General features: G+C 28.8%; 1 protein-coding gene across 8 annotated transcripts in view; it reads left to right on the forward strand.

Moving 5' to 3' along the window:
* LOC126754246 (uncharacterized) overlaps nucleotides 1-22,493 on the forward strand; it is an 83,732-nt gene that overhangs the window by 48,799 nt on the left and 12,440 nt on the right. The window contains exon 1 of one of the 8 annotated variants that reach the window (XM_050466250.1): nucleotides 8,031-8,552. The exons of 6 other annotated variants lie outside the window; for them this stretch is intronic. In XM_050466250.1, the coding sequence (XP_050322207.1) occupies nucleotides 8,488-8,552 (65 nt within the window). In that variant the 5' untranslated portion in view covers nucleotides 8,031-8,487. Of the gene's footprint in view, nucleotides 1-8,030; nucleotides 8,553-12,120; nucleotides 13,018-22,493 lie in introns of those variants that run through there. One more of the 8 variants, XM_050466251.1, reaches the window with a different exon arrangement.

A 22,493-nucleotide genomic window follows, 5' to 3' on the forward strand; every position in this document is an offset into this window, starting at 1 on the left:
ACAATTTTTTAGTGCAAACAGAGATTTTTATTATTTTCATAAAAAAAGAAAAGCATTAAAAAAGTTTAAAATATAAAAAAATAAAAATAATTAAAAAAGAAAAAGTAATTACAAAAAATTGAATAAAATTATAAAAAAATGCTAAAAGCGAAAATAATTAAAAAAGAAATAAAAAGAGCAAAAAAATAAAAATAAAAAAATTTGCACATACTAGTACAGCAGTACACCTGGTATATTTTTTAGATTATTGAATTTCGCTATCACATTATTTATTGCATTAATTTTTTTGTTTTTTTTTAAGTTGAAGTTTTTCTTATTTTTTCTATTGTTAAATTTTTTTAGTATTATATTTCTAAATTTTTTTTTACATTATAATTTGTTTTATTTTTTTTAAGTATTTTAATGTTTTTAATTTTTTTAAATGTGTTTCGTTTTTTATTATTTTTTAATTTTTTTTTAGTTTTTTTAAATTTGTTTTTTTTTTTTTTTTTTTTTTTTTTTTATTTTTTTTTATTTTTTTAATTTTATTTTTTTTTTTTTTTAATTTTTTTTTTTTTTTTTTTTTTTTTTAATTTTTTTTATTTTATATTTTTATTTTTTTTTAATTGTTGTTTTTTAATTTTTCTTTACATCTTTTTTTTATTTTATTTACACATTATAATTTTTTATTTCAATTTTATTTTTTATTTCTTTAATTTTTTTACTGTATTGCGGCCAACCACCCAAACAAGTGCCCATTTGTGTTGTTTGCCCTCTAAAAATTCAAGGTTTCACCGCTGCTCAACGGTTCATGCGGTTATTCGCTTGCGCTTTGCCAATTCGTTTTTTCCACATTTTATTTACATACCACACTTTTCGCTGTATATTTTATATATTTGTATATTCTATATATGTATTTATTTATTTTTTGTATGCGTATTTACTTCATTCCACTTGCGTTCACCCGTCTCGTCTCCCGCTGAAACTCGTGGCATGTTTGCCTATAAAAATAGCAAAAATTTCCAAATAATATTTCACTTCACTTTCTAGCTTTCTACAACATCTCTGTATATTTTTAGCAAATGCGCTGAGTTTGAATTTTTTCGCACCTTCCTTCTGTAATTTATGATTATTTCTTTGCTGTGTTTTGTTTGCAAAAAAGCGACAAATTTTATGTGTATGTATGTGTGTATATTAATACATTTATATTTATTTTTTTTTGACTAAGTGTTCGCTTTCTGCAGCGCTCATGTGATCATCGCACCCATAAAAATGCTCTCAGCTCCAAAAAAAAAATTAAGAAATAAATTTAAAATATTTTTTTTTTTCAAAAAAGCGCCAAAAATGTCGCAGAGTAAACAAAATTTTGCCGACGTTTGCAGATTTATGCAGCACAATTTTAATTTATTTTATTTTTAATTTTTTTATTATTTTTTCGCTTTATTTTTCTGCTTTTTTTCGCCTTATTTCCGAAGTATTATTATGATTTATTTATTATTTATTCAGCCTTTGTATTTGCTCAATCATTTTGAACACAAGCACTTCTACACACAGACACACACAGCTATTTTTAGTTTGTATATATTTTAGAGCTGCATAAATTATATATATACAAAGCAAAGCATTCTCACTTTCAATGACTTGTGTTAATTGCTACCAAAAATGTTTATTTTACGCACCGCACAACAACAAAGGCAACCACTTTAGTTCGAGTGCAAATATTCAATGGCGCTATTTTGCACTCTGATTTTATGATTTGCTTTATTATTATTCTTATTTTTCGTATATCTACTTGTATATATGTTTTCCACTCGCCAGCGGGTACCTGTTGCTCGGCCTGTTCCTTCCTCTCCAACCCAAAATTGGCTTTTGTTTATATTGACGCATTTCAATTTATGTCAAACAGTTTCGCTTTTGCTCTATATTTGCATAAATATACACACAATCTTTCGTTTTTGCTTACATTCCTCGGTTTTTGCTTGTTTGCTTTGGGACCACCACCTGTGTGTGTTCGTTCAAGGACACATACATATGTACATATGTTTCTATGTATTGGCTTACCTTGAGGCTCCTTTGATGTGAGTTCGTCGCAGGCATTTTATTAAACTTGTAACAAAAGTTCTTGAAATCTTTTTCACATTGAAATGAATGTTTCTATATATTTATTTGGTGGTGCGCATACATCAATCCGAACCTGCGTAAAGGTCATTTCTGCGTCTGTTTGTTGTCTTTCACGCGATTTTTTTATCTTCACTGGAAATAAGTTTTTATGAGATGAAAAGTATTTTAATTTTTTTTGTGTGATATTTAATGCTAGCTCATTTTTTATTAGTTTTGTCCTTGCAACATTTTTCTGGATAAAAAAACTTGCTTGAAGTTTATGCTATGTTTTTTATTGCGATAATCGTTGGTATGTGGATTTTGTTGCTCAACAACGGAATTTGTTCAAAAAATCTTTTTAATTAAAATTAATTTTTAAATATTTTTCGAATTTCTTTTTTAACTTATTGAATACATATGTATATTTTAAAAAAAATTTTAAATTTAATTTTTAAATTTTTTGTTGTTTAATAAGGTAAATTTTATATTTTAATTATAGGTTTTTATGATTGTTGAATTTTTTTAAATGTAATTATTTATAATTTTTTATATTTTTTTATTTTTATACATATTTTTTTATTTTTTATATATGGATTTTTTTAAATTTTTTTTCTTTTTTTTAATATATTTTTATTTAATTTTTTTATTGGAGTTCTTTTTATAGATATGTATATTGTATAAATATTTTTTTTAATTTTCCATATGATTATATTTTTTGTCACTTTTTTAAATTTTTTTCTTTTTTAAATATTTTTTTTTTTAAATATTTTTTTTTTTTTTTTTTTTTTTTTTTTCTTATTTTTTAAAATTTAAATTTGTCTTCACTTCCTTTTGTTTGGTATTTATATTTGTATTTTTATATTTTTTAATTTTATAAAATATATTTTTAAAGTGTTTTTTAATACATTATTCACTTTAATTTTTTTTTCAACTTTTTAAAATACATTTTAAATTTTTTTAATAGATTTTTTAATTTGATTTATTTTTATTTTCTATAATTTTTTTTAAATTTCGTTTTTAGTTTTTTTTTTCAATATCCAATATTTTTTCGATATTTGGATGTCTATTTTCCAAGTTTTTGCGCATCATCAACCATAAATATAGATATGTGCTCATAAAAAATAAATACTTAGACATGTATTTACATGATCCCATTTATAACTGATAGCATAAAAATATCATAAATGGCAGATAAGGCGACGCCCACATGTCAACAATGTTACAATTTGTGAATATTTTTTCAATATCGACGGTTTTGGCTGGCGTCGATGAATGTGTAGGCCTAATTGTGTGTGCATGTGGCACGATAAAGTCGAAGTAATCGAACTAAATATATATTTACAATTGTGTAGAGCGAAATATAGATAATTGCTATGAGTGCAAGCTGTTTACGGTGTTGTCTACTTTCGAAAAGTGGTTGATTGTTTTTTATGTTTTCTATGCCCCGAACAGGGTGTATTAAGTTTGTGGCGAAGTTCGTATGTACATATGTATATATAAATGATCAGGGTAATGAGCTGAGTCGATTAAGTCATAGTCCTTAAAAGTTTTATATTTGACAAGATATCTTCACAAAATTTGACATGGATTATTGTCCAAAACAACGGTACAATCTGCGAGGAAATTCAGATTGGACCACTTTGGCGTATAGCTGGCAAATTACTGTTTTTTTGTGAAGGGTACCGGTGCAAACGAAGACAACGTTTTTTTCTTGGTTTTGTTTATTTTTAGAAAAATAAATTTATTTTTATTTTGTTGTATTATTATTTTTATAGTTTTACGTTTTCAATTTTTTTTTTTAATTTTTATAATTTTCGTTTTAGTTTTGATTTTCTAAAAAATTAAATTGTGTGTTATTATTCTCTATGATATGTTCTAATATTCATTATTTTAGTTTTTTTGTCGTACTTTTTTGTAGAATTTTCTTTTATTATTATTATTGTTACAAATTTTATTTTTTTCGAAATTTTGTTTTTGATTTCCTAAAATATGAAAAATGTTACTCTTATTCTATAAAATTTTTTTTGTAATATTCTTTATTTTATTTGTTTTTTTGTTTCTAAGTTTTTTTGTTGTTTTTTAATAGTTTTCGTTTAGGAGTCCTTTTTCTTAGCTTTTTAAGAAACAAATATCTTTATTATTTTGTGTTTTTTCTTTTTCAAATAATTTTAGTTTTTATTTCGAAAGCTTGTATTTCATTGTTTCCTTAAACTGTTTATTATTATTTTTAAAGTTCTATTTTATTATTATTGTTTTTTATTTTTGTATATTTTTTAACTTTGTATGCTTTAATGTTTGTTTTCTATGTTTTTTAATATTAATTGCATATAATTTTTATTTTGTTTTTTGTTTTTAAAAAATGTTTGTGTTTTATTTTTTGTTTTTTTTTTGTAAAGAAAAAAAGATTATTTAAATTTTTTTAAAATAAAAAAAAAATAAATATAAAAAATATTATTATTCTATATTAAAAAAAATATATAATAATTCAATATATTTTTTTGAAGTCTTTCATTTAAATTAATGTATTAAAAAAAATTGTTTTTCCCATTTGTATAATTTTTTTATAATTATTTTTAATATTTTTGGCTATATATACATATACAGTGTCGGACAAAACTCATTGGACTAACTCGAGTCTCACACATGTTCCGTCATAACTTTTTACATAGATGCATTAGAAGAATAATTTTTTTTGCAAAAGATAGACCACATATTCTATATTAAGAAACAATGCAATAATATTTTTTTACTTTTATGTAAGATTTATAAATTATAACAGTAAAAAATTCGTGCGACATAACTCATTGGACTTTAGCTAAATATGAAAATAAATTAGTTTTAAATTAATATTTTACTGAATAGCCATTATTTTTTTTGATTGCAACACATCTTTTATGCATAAATGAAATTTAATTACTAATATGTGAATCATTTATTCCATTCTCGGCTCGCTTTAATACATCAAGTAGCTTGTTTTTATAACCGTGGACCTGTTCCTCTTTAATTTGCCTGTTGACAATTTCCCATAAGTTTTTAATCGGATTCATGTCACGAAACTGGTCGGACCATCTTATAACATAAACTTATTATTCCAAAAATCAATCCTTCACAACTTTGAGGATGTGCCTGGGGTCATTGACATGTTGAAACTGCCAATCAGGCAGCATTTTTTGGATAGCGTGAGGAAACATTTGGGTTGGCAGTATATTTTTATATTGGAACCCATCCATGTTCCCTTCTATTCTGTAAATTGGTCCTACACCCTAACCAGAAAAGCATTCCCACACCCTACCATGCTTTACTGCACCCTGCGAATATCGACACTCTAAACGCTTCATGTTGGTCTTCGTATACCTGTCATTCCATCTAAGTTCTGTAAATTAAATTTGGACTCATCTGAAAACAATATCGGCTTCCATTGCTCTTCAGACCAATTTATATGCAGTTTCGCAAATTCCAAAGGTGCTAACCGATTTTTTTTGGAAATATAAGATTTTTTTACTGCACGGAAGCTAAAAAGACCAACATCAACGGCGCGCCGTTGTATTGTACGCGTACTCTCTCTTAGTTGTGAGCTATCTACAACATTGTTTGTTGATATCTGGGGATATTTTATAAACTCGCGCACTATTCGCAAGTCATACTTTACCGAATTGACTCTGGGACGTCCTCCAATATTAAGTTTTTTAACGGTTCCTTCAGCTTTGTTCTTGCGTAAAATAGCAAAAACAGTTGTTTTCCCCAGACAATAATTTTTTTAAAGCTTCTTTTCCACACATTTTTTGTGAATTTGCTTACAATTAATAATTTAAGTTCAGTTGAATGTGTTTTGTCTATATTTTTATCAAAAATAATTTTTAGTAGCATTATTCGGGACAACTTTAAATATTTCACAACACACTCGTTATCATTAAAATAAACAACTCGAATAAGTGTGATCTACGATTTATAATAATTATAATTATTGTAAGTACCTGCAAAATTCTTTTCCCGCCACATAACGGTAAATTAATTCAATGGAAGTGGTTATTTCGATATCCAAAGTGTTAGTCCAATGAGCTATGTCGCACGAATTTTTTACTTTTTTCCCTTCCGTTATAATTTATAAATTTTACACAAAAGTTAAAAAATATTATTGCATTGTTTCTTAATATAGAATATGTGATCTATCTTTTGCAAAAAAAATTATTCTTCTAATGCATCTATGTAAAAAGTTATGACGGAACATGTGTGAGACTCGAGTTAGTCCAATGAGTTTTGTCCGACACTGTATGTATATGGTTCGTATTATTATATTTTCTATAACTTTTTTTATTTTTTATTTTCTTTTTTTATAGCGTTAATAGTTTGTCTTAACTTTCTTGTTCTATGTTTTATTTTAATTTTGTTAATTAATTTTTTATAAAATTTTTTTTTTATTGTTTTTTAATATTTTTCCTTTTTATTAATTTTTTTTTGGTTTCGAAAATTTGCATTTTACTGTTTCTTTAAAAATGTTTATTAGTTTTAAAGTTTTAGTTTGTTTTATACATATTTTTTTAATATTGTTTTACATTTGCTTGAACGTTTTTATGTTTTCCTATTTTTTTATTTTTTAAAACGATTTTATTTTGCTTTTTATTTGTTTCTTTCTTCTTTCTTCTTCTTTTGTTTTTATCTTTTTCATTACATATTTATTTTCTTTTTTTTGTTTTTTTTTTTTTTTTAGAAAAAAATATTTTTATGTTATTTTTTCAATTATTAGGTTAATTAATGTTTTGTAAACAAATTTATTTTTATTTGTTTTATTAAATTTATTTTATTGTAAATTTAGTTCTTCATTTCTCTTTTTAGAAAACAAAATATTTTTATTCTTTTTATTTATTTATTTATTATAATTATTATGTTTACTTATTTTTAGTTTTTTTGTTAATATTAGTTTTGTATTTTTGTTTCTGAATTTGTTTAAAGTTTCAACTTTCAAATATTGTTGATTTTCACGCCGCCTCTTACGCACCACGCGTCATTGCCAAACAGCACGCACACGCACGCAAAACTTTTGTAAAACAACGCAATTTTTTTTTCGTTTGAAATTTATGGAAACTTGAAGTATCTGCAAATGGTAAAAAATAATCCATGACATCATCCCAAGCTCCCAAGCAATCCAATATATTCTACTAATTACTAATTTAGCAACATTTGATGAAAAGCAATGTGCTTATAAACGATTAAGTCAGCGCGAATGGAGCGATTAACACATACATGGCAATATGGTACAACTACAACAAAAACCATAACAAAAAAAAGCACACCGTGGAAAAAGGCAATAATAAATTTGCTAGAAATGTCGATTGGTTAAACGGCGAGAGTTGTTATTAATTTTCCGCTGTAATAGTTATAAATAAAATGTATGATTTCTTTTTTCGTCATACGCGAATAAACCGAGAAATCGAATAATGCGACATGAGATCGTGTTGCCAGCAATAAATGAAAGGCAACAATACCAAAAACAATAATGTTAAAACAAAAAGCATTTGCTGGCATGTAACGAGTGCAGCAGTCATACAAAGTAACCACAACAACAACAACATAATTAGCTGAACAACAACAATAATAACAGTAGTAAACTAATCAAGCTAAGCACATCAATATTTGCTGCTTATTTATTACTTGCTAATGTCTAATTGCGATTGATGACTACCCAAGCGCTGCTGCTGCCGTCACGCTGGCTGCAGCGCGAGTTGCCACATAATACACAACGCAACACAGAACACGTGGCAACCAGCAGACGTGCTCGTACATATGCAACAGTTTAATTTTAAACACTTATTACACTCGTATTTCGTTGAGAAAATTGTGTGGTAAGCCACCGGTCTGCTGCTCATGACATCGCTGAGCGCTGTGAGGCTTCTTGGAAATCGCAAAAAATCGCAAACGATCAGTTACAATTGAACTTTTGTTAAGGCAGGCAACGGGTCAACTTCAGCTACCGGCTGTGCGCGCCAAACGTAAATGAAAATACAACAATACAAACAACAAATACCAAAGTGACAAAAACTCACTCACACATACTTACATGCATACCTACACACACTAAAAATCGCAAGGAATTTTATATACGTGCCTGTATGTGTGTATTTGCCACCCCATACCGGCGGCCTGTCAATTATAAGCACTTAGTAATGCTCGGCAAATAAAACGAAATAAATATCCGCTGTCAGCCATTAACCCCAACAGTGGAAATTCGAAACTGAAGCGTGTCAGCGGGCATTAAAAATTTCGTAAAGTCACAATTTTTACATCATCGCCGAAAATTGAGACATTCGCGCGTCGCCATTAAAGCGTTCGACATCGGTCATCAAAGTTACGAGCGTTTAGCGTTCATTTTGCCTACTTTTGTCGAATTTTTTTGCATCGCGTTTGTTTTGAATGCTGAAAAAATGTGCGAAGGCGCCGGGGAAGTGGGCAAGGAAACGTATAAAAATACCAAAAAGGTAATATTTAAAAAAAAGGCAGTGAAATTATAAAATTTATTAAGCTTTTCGAAGCTTTCATTTTCAATGAAAGTTATTTGTTTTTAGAAGCTTTCGCTTTAATTTTTTCAGTAAATATGTTTTAAAGTTTTTTTTTTAATTCGGAAGCTTTGATATCAACTAGAGCATTTCAAAGCTTTCATTGTATGGATTTCCATCGAACGCTATTTGTTTTTAAAAGCTTTCGTTCTTTTAGGAAATATGCATACATATTTTTTTTAATTCGCAAGCTTTTGATGTCAATTATAGCTTTTCGAAGCTTACATTGTATAGATTTTCATCGAACGCTATTTGAGTTTAGAAGCTTCAATTTTTTTTTAGAAAATATTTTTTGTTTTTAATTTCGCACTATTTGTGTTTAGAAGCTTTAATTTTTTTTTAGAAAATATTTTTTGTTTTTAATTTCGCAAGCTTTGATGTCAACTAGAGCTTCTCGAAGTTTAGTTAGCTTAAAATATGTAATCGTTTGACTGCCACTAAAGCTCTTTGAAGTCTTCGCCTTAACAGTTTTCACTAAAAGTTACTTAATAAATGTTATAAGTCTTCGCTGCGATGTATTCAATAAAAGTTTTTTGTAACAATAAAATAAATGTAAGCTTTGTCTACACAAAAGCGATTTTATGATTTAGTTAGCATAACAAAATATAATCGTTTGACTTTCACTAAAACCCATTTGTTAAATGTTTTAAAAACTTTCATTAAATCAATGTTTTAGATATTTTAAAAACTTTCATTAAAAGCTGTGTTTTAGACGTTTTAAAAACTTTCTCTATAAGCTTTTTGGTAGTTGTTTGAAAGTTTGCTCTTTGTAGCTTTCAACTTAAAAGCTTTCACTTAAAGCTATCTGGTTGATCTTTTAAAAGCTTTTAATACAAGGTGTTTTTGTTGTTAAAGTTTTCACTCAAAAATCTTTAGTTGTCGTTTGGTTTTGCTGTTATAAAATATTTACAATGCTTTGAGTGCCATTGAAAGCTCTAATTCTGTGAAATATCTTTTTAAATGTTACAACTTGAATAGATGTGAAAAATCTGATTATTAATTCCGAGTATTACTCACTGTGTCATGTAATGTATGCTATACAATGTACGTTACCTTGTCGTTAATTGCGGTCAGCTGTCAGCAGTTATTAGTATCAGTTGAGTAAGTTATAAATGTCTTTTAAATACATATACGTCATGAAGGTTTTAAGAAAACATTCTTCTTTATTGACCTAGGCAGACATTGCTAACCTAAAATGAGCAAAGGCGGTACATACAAACTTTCTGAGGCTGTTTAAGGTTTTTGTGTTGTGTAAATTTGTTGGTTTGGACTCTTTTTCATGAAGACTCAGAATATTACTTGGGCAAAACTTGCTTTTGATATTTTTACAAGTTGAAGTTAAGTTATATTATTGACTTTCAATGCTGTTTCGACGCCCATCCAATGATTCTGTATATATTTTTCAAGCCTGGCAAAGTACTATATGTATGTACTATATGTGGTCAGCTTCGATGTATAGTGTTACAACAAGAATAATTTTCAGTGTAAAAAATATACTATGTGATCATGACTGATGAGTTTACGTGATCTATTTCTACATACAGCAAGTATACAGTATTCTTCTACTAGAGAATTTAAGTATTTAAGTGTTACAGAATTTTAGAAAAAAATCCTTCACCTCACCTTTTACCTTTGACCAAATTTGCATGCTTCGGTAAGACCTGGCACAGATCGTTAATTGTAGCATAAATAATTGGATAAATAAATACAACAGAAGCAACAAATATACTAAGCTAACGTACTTCTCAGCCTTAAAGGGGGGTAAGATCCACTTGGAAGTCAGAAAAAATACGATTTTTTTTCAAAGCGGTATTTTATTTTATAAAAGAGTATAAAAAATGTACCTTAACCAAATTTAATGTGCTTTAATAATCGAAGATTAGTTTTGAAAACGTTTTGGTTCACTTGATCCTGTAGTAGATCTCCAGGAGAACCACCGAAAAAAGGCATTTGGCGGTAAGGTAAAATTTGTTGCATAAAATTATTTCAAATTCAAAAACAAAATATATTTTTGTAAAATATTTTGAAATTTTTGTGTGTGTTTACTAGTAAATATTTTGATTTTTGAGATAACCGATTTTTGTAGAAAAATTTACACCAGCCATAGTACTTAAAAATCCCAATTTTTATCAAAAATTTTATACCTTCGATCACTAATTGGAAAATGTAACAAAAAAGGTCGTTTGAAAGTTTCAGTAAAAAAAAAAAAAAAAATTAATTAAAAAAAAATTTAACAAAAAATGTTAACTAAAATTTTTTTTATTGAATAACAATTAAAATAAATAAAAGAAGAAGAAAACAAAAAATAAGCATAAAAAATTTATAAATTAAGAATATAATTGAAGAGAAAATTAAAAAAACTAAAAACATATAAAAAAATTAACATAAGTTTAAAAAATTAAATAAGTTTAAAAAATTAAAAAAGTTTATAAAATTAAAAAAAAAAATAATAATCAAAAACAATTTAAAAATTAAAAAAAAAAATTAAAAAATTTTTTATATTTTTTTTTATTAAATTTTTTTTTTAAGTTTTTTTTTTTAATTATTTCCAAATTTCATATTCCATATTATTTCCAAAAATTCCGTATTTGTGGATATAAATTTTGATTAGATTATTTTTACGTCACAAAGTTAAAAAAATTTAAAAAGTTTAAAAAATTAAAAAAACTTAAAAAAATTAACAATTAATAACAATTTATAAATTAAAACATAAAAATAATAAAAAATTAATAAACAATTTTTTTTTTTGCAAAAAAAAATATATATTCCATATTATTTCCAAAAATTCCGTATTTGTGGATATAAATTTTAATTAGATTATTCCTACAACGCACTTTAACTTTTACTATACTATAAATATCTATATAAAAAAATATGTTCCACATTATTATCAGAAACCTTATACCTTCGATCATTAACTGAAAAATGTAGAAAAAGGTCGTTTGAAAGCTTCAATTTGATCGGTTCAGCCGTTTTGTAGAAATTTTCGCACCGACTCTGGAAGCCGCGTTTCGAGAAAAAGGTGTTTAAAGCGTTTGCAGCCGATTACGCTATAATAAAAAAAATTCTGCTGAAACTCACAAGTGGATATAAACGCTTAAACGAAGATACTTACGTTTACAGTTGCCAGTCAGTGTCTGGTATGTCACTTAGCGCCACAAATAAATGCCCTTAATGGGCGCTCAAAATCAATGGAGTTTCCTAGTGATTAGATTACAACCGATATCGCGCTGATAACTTTGCTATTTACAATTACTTATCGGTGCTTTTGGTTACTTATTTTTTTTTGAATAAATATACACATAACTAACTTTTTGTTTTTGTTGCACTTTGTGTTGTGTTTGTTGCTTGACACTCAAATTACTACGCTTTTGTTTACTCGTTGCGTTGCAGCGCCTCTCTACCTCACACACATATCTACATGGAGACACAAAAAAAACTCATTTGTGAGCAGTCGAGTTGTGGAGTTGCGGCCGAACGCGCGGACGATTCATTTGCGTGCGGACGTTCAAGCGAAGCGGTCAGAAAGATTTGTTAGCTGGCAAAAAAATTATAAAGAAAGAAAGAAGAAGAAAGCATATACATATGTATGTGTTGAAGTGAACTGTGTGTTGATTGTGAACTTAAGTGCGTGAGAATTGCAAGAAAATAATTTTTTTTTTTCAATTAAAAGGCCAACATTTTGTTATAAGTGCGTGCGTGATGTCATCATAGGCAATTAACCGAGAGTCTACAAACATAAGCGCAAAACAAATATAACGAATTCGTAAATTATTTTTTTTTTTTTGTTTGCCATTCGACCGTACGCTCGATCGATCAAACGATCGATTTCACTGTCTGACTGACAGGCGGCGCACACATCAAGCAATTGCTGAAGCGAAGCCAACAAATTCATTATTGTCTGTTCGCTCGCAAGCAGCCCACAGAGTCGCATCATCAACATAATTAAACATTGTAGAGACGCAGTCGTTGCGGTCGTAAACGCAAGCAAGTTATAGACGCGTAACAGTAGCGCCGACGACGTCGGCGTCAGCGGCATTAACATTACCGAAATCATCACTAAAATAAATGTTGATGTCACAGCGACGCGCCGTTTGTCGGGCGAATGGCGTCGTTGCCAACACGCGCAAACGCAAACGACACAAACAGCAGCAGCAGCGGCGGCGGGTCAACGCCGCAAAAAGGTTACAGGGCAACGACCAAAAGTGACGACAGCAATCGCGGCGACAGCGTCCAAACTGACGTTGGCGCATAGGCGAAACAGTCTCGGTAGTGTTGTTAGTTTCTTCGGTGGACTTGGCAGCGGCAATGGTAATGGCAGTGTGACGTTTATGAGTACAGCGGCCACATGCAATTGGAACAAAAGCAGTTGTGACGACATGACGCGGTGAGTTTCGATTGCGTGGTAGTGCGCGCATTTTGGGTGGGGTTGGGCGGTAACACCCCAACTACGGGCGTTAGGTACGTGCGCCTTAGTTGAACTAGCTGTTCGTGTTTAAGGGCTGTGCCTTCGTTCAAGGACGTATGTCGTCAATGGACTTAATTTGCTCGGCCGCGCTTATTGCGTTGTGCGTTTTCAAATAGCTGATATGGTAAAAAGTGGGCTGGAACCAGGGAGTAAAATGTTTTGGGTTGTACTTCTCTACTAAGCATAGTTGCCATATTTTGCGCTCGAACGGCCAACAATAATTACAATAAAAAAAAATAATAAATAAAAAAATTCTTTTAAATTAAAAAAAGTATTTAAAAAAATTAGGAAAAAAACATCAATAAGCAATTGAAAAAAATTAAAAATTAAAGAAAAAATTTAAAAAAAAATAAAAAATTAAAAAAAAAAAATAAAAAATTAAAAAAAATTAAAAAATTATAAAAAAAAATTTTAAATGACCTAAAAAATAAAATTAAAAAAAAAATTAAAAAAAAATTTAAAAAAAAATAAAACAAATGTTTTCTTTATGATGTTCCATATTAGTTCAAAAAATTTCATATTTGTGCATATTAAGTTTAATTAAATTATTTTTACGTCGTTCTTTGATTTTTACAATAAATTTCTGTATACATCAAAATTATTTTAAAAAAATCCGTATTTGTGAAATTAATTTTACTATTAATTTCTGTACAAAGTGTCAAAATTATTTCAAAACAATCTAAATAAAGGCAAAAAGAAAATTAAAATTTTCAAACTAGTTCGTAACTAGTTCTATTTTGTTCAAAAGACGGACTAGTTACAAAACACCTCGGAACTGCTACCAAATTGGTCTAATTAATAAAGGGTTTAGAGTTTTATAACAAAATCTTTTAATTTCCGGCAAGCAAACATGTGAAAAAAAAACAAAAATTTTTTCTAAAAAAAAATATTTTTACCCAAAAAATTGTGAATTTATAATAAAAAGGAAAAATAGGAAAAAACAATAAAAACTGTAGCGTGTAAAGTATTAACACAAGTAACTACCATTCAACTAGTTACAAACTAGTCCTAAAAAGTACTTGTTCAACGGCTCCGCTTTTATAGCCAATCAGTATCCCTTGTCCGTGCTTCTATTGCCAAAGCGCACTCACTTACACACACTCACACACACATTTGTACACTCTCGAAACGAAATATTGTTATAATCATTTTAACACTCAAGTCAATCAATTACTCAAACTATCAATCAGCCAGCCGTTTTAATTGAGCAAACGTGCAATAATTCAATTGATAATTTTTATCAACACGATTTCTTATTCAAGTGTGCCTTTTTCGCTTGTTTGTTTGTTGTTTTTGTGGTACTTTGTTTCTTTTGTTGCTATTGTATGTCGTCTGTTTGCGTACACTTTTGATTGCTTAATTTAAAATGCGCCGCTTGGCGCGTCATTGTAAAGTGGAATGGAAATTGTGAGCGAAATCGATTGATTTCTTGGTTGTAAAAAAAATAAAAAAAAATTGAAGAATTTAATAATAAAAACGTATAAGAGTTTCTAGTAAATAATTTTTTTACATTATTAAAAAATTTTCTTAAAATTTTTTTTTTTTCAAAATACGTTTTTTCAAAAGAGGGGTTTTTTCTTCAAAACAAAGATTTTTTATTTTTTTTTTAACTTAAAAAAATTTTTTTTTCAAAATAAAAATTTCAGTAAAAAACTTTTTTTTTCAAAATACAAATGTTTTTTTTTCAAAATTCATGTATCAATTTTTTTCAACAAATTGTTTTTCAAACAATTTTTTTTTTAAAATAAATATTTTTTCGCAATTTAAATAAAATTCATTTATTTATGTTTTTGTTTGTTTTTCATTTCTCTGCTGTAATTATAATAAAAATATATACACCAAAACCACATGATTACCGATTTCTTAAAACCACAGAATTCCACTTCAAAATGTATACTAAATTGTCAATCTCAATAATAAAATGCCATAATCGCTATTTATTATATAGACAAAAGTTCGCTTAGGCCAAAAATTTCAGCGAAAATAAGTATTTTATTAGCCTTAATATAAAATCAATAAACTGATAACATGCTGATAGCATTTAATAATACATATGTACATATGTATGTGTACAAATGTATTTAATGCTTGCAGCCCCGTTTAGTCTGATGCTATGCCACGGACGTCACAGCAATGGAAATTCTTGCGCTACTTGAGCTATTTTTTGCAGCTGACTGCAATGAGGAAATATTTCTTGATTTGGTTTTTGTATTTTTAGTGATTGGCAATTACTTCAAAATAATTTCATTGCAAGGAAATTAAAAATACGTTATATTTTCAAGATCTTATATACATGTACATACATATTTGTTGTTTGAGGTTTACTGTCAGCTGAGTGCTTTGTTGATCAGTGTCGAGTGGATTAGAGGTTAATATTTTCATTAGTTTTGAAAATTCTAGCGATTGATTTTTTCTATTGAAATATTTAAATATACATACTATATATTTTTTTAATATTTTTTTAAATATTTTAATTATTATTTATTTTGGAAATATATGTATATTTTTTTATTATAATTATTATTATTATTAATTATTATTATTGATTAATAATTCATTTTTATTATTTGAAATTATTTTTTAAATGTTTTTTTAAGCTATTTTCTTATTATTATTTGTATTTATTATTTTTTAATTTTTTTGTTATTTAATGTTTTTATTTGTTTTTACTTTTAATTACCTTAATTTACCATAAATATTTTGTAATCCTTTTCAATAATTATTCTGAAACATTATGTGTAATCGATATTAGTTTAGATATTTATTTAAATTAATTTCTAATAAAGTAATTATTCGAAATTTTTTTATTAATATTTTTAATATTTTTTTTAAATTATTTTTTAGTTATTATTTTTAATTATTATTATTTTCTAATTATTTTTATAATGCTTTAAATTAACTTTTTTTAATTTTTTATTTTTTATGCGTATATTTTTTATGGTATTTATAGTTTTTTGTTTTTATTTTTTTTCTTTTTGTTTTTTATACATTTTTTCTAGTTTTCTGTTTTTGAATTGTTTTTTTTTAATTCTTTTTTTATTTATTCTTTTTTTATTTATTTTAAATTTTTTTTAATTTTTTATTTTTTTTATTTTTTTTTTTTTTTTTTTTTTTTTTTTTTTTTTTTTTTTTTTTTTTTTTTTTTTTTTTTTTTTTTTTTTTTTTTTTTTTTTTTTTTTTTCTTTTTTTCCACCAGATTTAACCAATATTGAAAGTTGGACTTCGTTTGAAAATTAGCATTTTTTCAATTTCACTTTAAAATTAAGATGAAAAATAATTTATATTTGAAAGAAATTACAGCCAGTTTGTGACATGAAAAGGATAGTTTACCCAAAATATCATGGATTTTTTTTTGTTTTTCAAAATGTAAGAGTAAAAAGCCAAAAAATTTGGCTTTTTGAATTTTCTACATAAATTTTGAGGTTATATGAAAAGAGTGTTCATACGAAAGGCGTAGCTCGTTTTATAACCTACACTAGTGACATATAACTTTTTGCGGAAGCACTCGCAGTTTCGGCGGAAATCGAGTTAAACCGTTCAATCCTTAAACATTCGATTCCTCACCTTAGAAATCCCCCGACCGCAGATCGTATGTAAATTATTTTTTGTTATTTTGCCTTCCTTTTCTAGTGGATTTCAGCCTACTTTTTACGCTTTTTGCCATTTCAAAAGGCTTCATCAGTACTGTCCTTTTATGAATGTTGCAATATGTTTTCGTTGTTTTTTTTTTCAAAAATTCCAAAAACATTTTTTTATTTTTCTTCTTAGTTGTGTATTTGTTTACAATATTATTAGAAGACTGCTTTTCACACCTCACAGCAATTAATTGCATAGTGTAAACACGTCATCAGTATTTGCCTTAAAACGCATTCTAACCCGAACATAAAAAATTACACTCTAGACTTGCACAAACATTTAAATAACAAATAGCTCTACTTGCTGCACCTCAAAGCATAATCCATTTGAAGTCTAAACTATTTCGGTACATTGCAATATTTTCCAACTTTCGAAATGCCCACAAAATGATTCAATGCATGCGTGCCGCACTTGGCCAACAGCAGATGAGCGAGCAATTTAATGAAGCAATCAATTTGGCCCAAATTGCTCGTTATAAATACGCACACCAAAAACCAAAATACAATTCAACTGGACAAGCAATAGCAACAGCAACAAAAACAAGCAGCTAGCTAATGAAGCAACAAAACAATAAAAAGCAAACAACAAACAACATAAAGCGCACAACAACAAAGCAAACAGGCGACCTGCAAAGCGCTGCAATGTATGGTAGTCAGCAAGTCTAAGCAACAGCTGTTCGTGCCGCCTATAAACGACGACCAACTCACGCACAACACACACACACACATGCTGTCTACAAGCCAGCGCCAGACTCAGCAGCACTTAATTTCTGTTATTTTTTTATTGCCGCTGCTTGAGCGGCGCACTCGTGCTTGTCAATCGGGAGTTTAATTCGCCTTTCAGTTCCTATACGCTCGCTGTTAAATGCCTTTATAGTTGTTGTTGTTGTGCTAACTGTGCACTGCTGTGACTGCATTTGCCATTTACCTCCAATAACAACAAAATGTATGGTAACAACGGAGTATTATGTACCCACTTCGGCTTCGCTCCGCTCCAAAGCTCACAAACACATGCTCTCCTTTCCAACAATTTTCACATATGTATTTTTGCTGTTGTTGTTGTTGCGCTTATTGTGTCTGTTGCTATTTTGTTTTGCTTTCTTAGCCTGCACAGTGCAGTGTTTCCTGTCTTCCCCGTCCCGCTAACCCCTACCGTGTGACTCGCTAGTTGTTTGACTGCTTTGCTTGGCTGCCTCGCCTGCTCGCTGGCTGGTTGATTGTAGGGCTCGACAGCGCGCTCGCGGCTGGCGGTACAGGTATAGAATCATTTTTATTATTAGTTATGACCTCATCATCGATTATTTTGCGGCTGGTTCCGATTGAAACACTACACACACACGGTCGTTCCCTCCAATGCTGCCGTTTTGTTGGCATTTTTTCTTGCTCACTCGACTTCGTAGGTTCGCTGAAAGACCATTCAACTACAACGCTCTGTCTCTTGCCGCTCGTTGGCGCACTCAGCCACCTCTCACTCTCTTAACGTTGTACTCACCGCGTGTTCGGTTGACTCTCGCCTTCGTTACCAACACACAGATCACAAACACACACACACCCGTGGGAGCTCTTTATGGCTGCATGGGTTTGCACTGATTGCTGTCGCAATTGCAGCGCTCTGTTGTAAGCAATTATTGCTTCCGCTTGCAAGTCAACGGGGACAACATTTATTATGTTGGCCGGTTGGTGGCATATTTTTTGTCGTCGCTTGTTGCTTACTGTGTGTGCCTGCAGTTTTTTAGCTTTATTAGCTCGGGTTTGCAGGAAGTAAATTGCAATGACAACTCAAATCTGTGCTCGCCGACGCTGGCAACGAGTGGTTTGCGAACCGCATACGAAGATGTGGCGATACGCTATTCCTATTGGTTGTTGAGTGAGTGCTGTAGGGTTGCCAGGTTATTTGGTCTAGATATTTTTTAGTGAGATTTTTTTAAGAACCTTGATATTGTTGGCATTTTAAGGCTGATTAAAAAAAAATCAATGAATAATTTTTTATTGAATTGAAATTAGGTTTCGATTGGTTGAGATAAATTATTTCTTAGAGAATTTTCTATATTTATTATTTTTAATTATTAAAAAATTTAATTATTAAAAATACTGATAATTTTAAATTTCTATATTAAACTCTATATTTTATATTTTTCTCGTAAATGAAATACCTGTTCGTGTATACTTGTATGTGTGAACTAGAAAAATGTCTTCCAAAGACGAACGTGTGGAAAAGTTTTTGATATATCAATCTAGATTTTTCCACACGTCCGTCTTTTGTAGACATTTTTCTGATCAGACCACTATAGCATATACATACATACATATGTACATAGCTGCCATACCAACTGCACCATCGGTATCAAGTGCTTGTATGGAACATTAATTTATTTGGCAAGATATCTTTACCAAATTTGGCATGGATTATTATACTAAGCAACTCTACAGTGCCCAAAGAAATTTTTCTGATCGGACCACTATAGCATATAGCTGTCATATAAAGTCATCGATCAAAATTAAATTCTGGTATGTAAAACTTTTTTATTTGACGAGATATCTTCTCAAAATTTGGCACACTTTACTGTTCAAAACAACGCTACAATCTCCCAATATAGTGATCAGATCGGACCACTATAGCATATAGCTGTCATACAACGCAACCGAGCCGAAGCAAGTTCTTATATGGAAAACTATTTTATTTGACAAGATATCTTCTTTAAATTTGGCATAAATCATTGCCTTAAAAAACGTTACAATCTCCGAGAAAATTTGTCAGATCGTACAACTATAGCATATAGCAGTCATACAAACCAACCGATCCAAATCTCGTTATTATATGGAAAACTATTTTATTTGACGAGATATCTTTTCCAAATTTGACACACTATATTGTTTAAAGCAACGCTACAATCTCCGCAGAAATTATTCGGATCGGACCACTATAGCATATAGCTGCCATACAAACCGAACGATCAAAATCAAGTTAAAAATCGTTTATATTATTTTATGCTATAAAAAATGCACCTGTGGAGGGTATTAACCTCGATATTTGTTTTCTTTCTTCTTTTTTTATATGTTAACCATTTTAAGTCGAAAAATAATTCGAGTAACTCTTATTAATGAATTTGAGTCTCGAAGCTACATATTATTTAATTCGTTATGAAAGCTTCGAATCATCCTACGATAGTGCTAAAATATATGAATAGATTTCTACTAGAAATCTAAATAATTAAAAAAGACAATAATTAACCATTTAATTAGTCATTGTCAATTATTATTAATTAATAATTACTAAAGTTGACTTCTGAAATGTTATCCTGAAATTTCGTTCAATGAAAATGAATGGATATGCATACGCCAAGGTGTTCTAAAACTAATATCTTCTGCTAAATATTTAACAATTTTGCTTTTTTTTAATTTTTTGATTCCTTTTTTTTTAATTTTTTTTTAACTATTTTTTATTATATTTTTTCATTTATTTTTTTTTTTTATTTTTTTAATTTTTTTTATTTTATTATTTTTATTTTATTTTTTCATATTTTTTTTAGCTAATGCCGACTTTTGCTACTTTAACATAGAAATCTTTGTATGAACTTCAGGTTACGTATACGCCAATGTGTACTAAATTAATTTTTTCTGCTAGAGTATCTTTTTTAATTATAACTTTGTTATCAATTTTACTTAAGTCTATTTTTTATATATTTTTGTTTTGGTTGAAGTCAAGTCGCCACTTCAACACACATTTCTTTAAATGAGCGTCAGATTACGTATACGCCAAGTTGTACTAAAATTAATATCTCTTGTTATAGTAAATATTTTTGTTATCAATTTTTTGTCGGAACTATTTATCAAAAATAATACTTTGAACTCTGGGCAAGCAATTAAATTAATTTTTTATCTCTTTTATTTCCTGATTGCATTAAATTTACAAAGTTTGTATGCCGTTGAAGGCGCGACTGTTTCCGCTGTTATCACATATACGCGTATAAGCATATACTTTCATTTTTTTTAATTGCACACCCTTCTAAATTTGGTAAACGCTGCCGAAATAATACCACAATCTTAATGCCGCGCATAACAAACCATAAAATAATGAATAAAGCCCTTGGTTTTTTATAGCAGTATAACGTCATACACTCGTGTGCAAATACATACATACATACGAAACTTTCTTACACATATTCGAACATATGTATATACACACACGCATATGTTTATCTTTCACATATACTTACATTCGCCTTCGCCCTCGTCTGTACTCTCACCAAGCACAACGCCCTCGCTCCAATTATTGTTTGTATTGGGCTCATTTATATGCCAGCAAATGTTTGTTGGTGTTGTTGTTGCCTTTGCTAAATATCTTGCTTATGTTTAGGATTAGTTTTTATTGTAGTTTGGATTATTTGGGATTTGTGTTGGTTGTTGGCGCATTTTTTTTTATTTTTATTTTTAAGCAAATACACTTTTTTGCCTTATTTTGTGCGCTCACTTCACGGCAATTACCTCAACAGCAAACATTTAGCGGCCCACTCGAAAAATAAACAAATAAATGAGTTTGTAAAAAGCCAGCGCGTTGCCAAATTTAGCAACTTGCCGCACGGTTGGAGTTTTCCAGCGTTAGCAGTGGCATTGTTGTTGTTGCGGGCTTGTTAAAGTTGTTGTATTAATGCTGGTGTTGTTGTAGTGCTGCTGCCTTTCAATTTTTTAAGTGATTAAGTTTTTGTTGTTGTTGTTACTTACGTCTCTTTAGCTTGTTTGTTGTTGCTTTCGCGTTTTTAGTTGGTTAATTTTTTGTTGTTGCTGGTTAGCAATCACACAGCAGTTATGGAGGCTGCCAGTCTGGCGCGGCTCTAAGCGTGTGTAGGTGGTCATTGGCCAGCAGCCGCTTTGGCATAAGTGCGATCTGCACAAAGCGGCCACTTCACGGCGGATTTTGGAAATTTGTTGATAATGTAATGAGTTTGGAATTTCAATTGCTTTTATAATAAAACAGCTATACATGCAAACATACACTTACATTGTACATATGTGTATCTGCTGGCAACTCTCTGCTGTCATCATCATCATCCACCTAACCACCAACCACGCTTTTTCTTGCCTTCGCAGTTGCCAGTCGGCGGCGTGCAGAATTAACAATGCCAACTCTGTTATGGCATCACCATCGTATTTACATACACACATTTGTATGTATGTACCTATGGCAACAATTTCCCTTCGTGCTGCAAAACTATTTACAATCATATGACATAATCATCGCATTTATTCGCGTTATTTTTAGATTAGATTTTGATTTGATTGGTTTGCTTGGCTGGCTTTTGGCTGCAGATCCTCAGTAAGATTTTTACAGAATATTTTTTATTTTTTGTTTTATTGTTTGTTTCGCGATCTTAATTTAATCAATCTAAATAATCTTTACAAAAAAATATTAAAAATGAAATTCCTATAAAAATTTTAAAATAAAAATTGCTAACATTTTTTTAGTTGACTTAGAAAAAAGTCTGTAAAAATAAAATTTAATTAAAAAAAAAAAATTAAAGTAAATAAATGAAGAGTAAATAAAATATAAAATTGTTGAATAAAAAAAATCTGTAAAAATAAAATTTAAAAAATAAAATAAAAATAAATAAATGAAGAGTAAATAAAATAAAAAAAATTTAAATAAAAAAAATAAATAAAAAGTAAATAAAACATCAAAGTGTTAAATAAATGAAAGGTAAATAAAAAATAAATTAAATATTTTTTTTTTATATTTTTTTTACATTTTTTTTATATTTAATT

The sequence above is a fragment of the Bactrocera neohumeralis genome, chromosome 3, assembly GCF_024586455.1.
Source record: "Bactrocera neohumeralis isolate Rockhampton chromosome 3, APGP_CSIRO_Bneo_wtdbg2-racon-allhic-juicebox.fasta_v2, whole genome shotgun sequence".
In the NCBI taxonomy this organism is placed as follows: Eukaryota; Metazoa; Arthropoda; class Insecta; order Diptera; family Tephritidae; genus Bactrocera; species Bactrocera neohumeralis.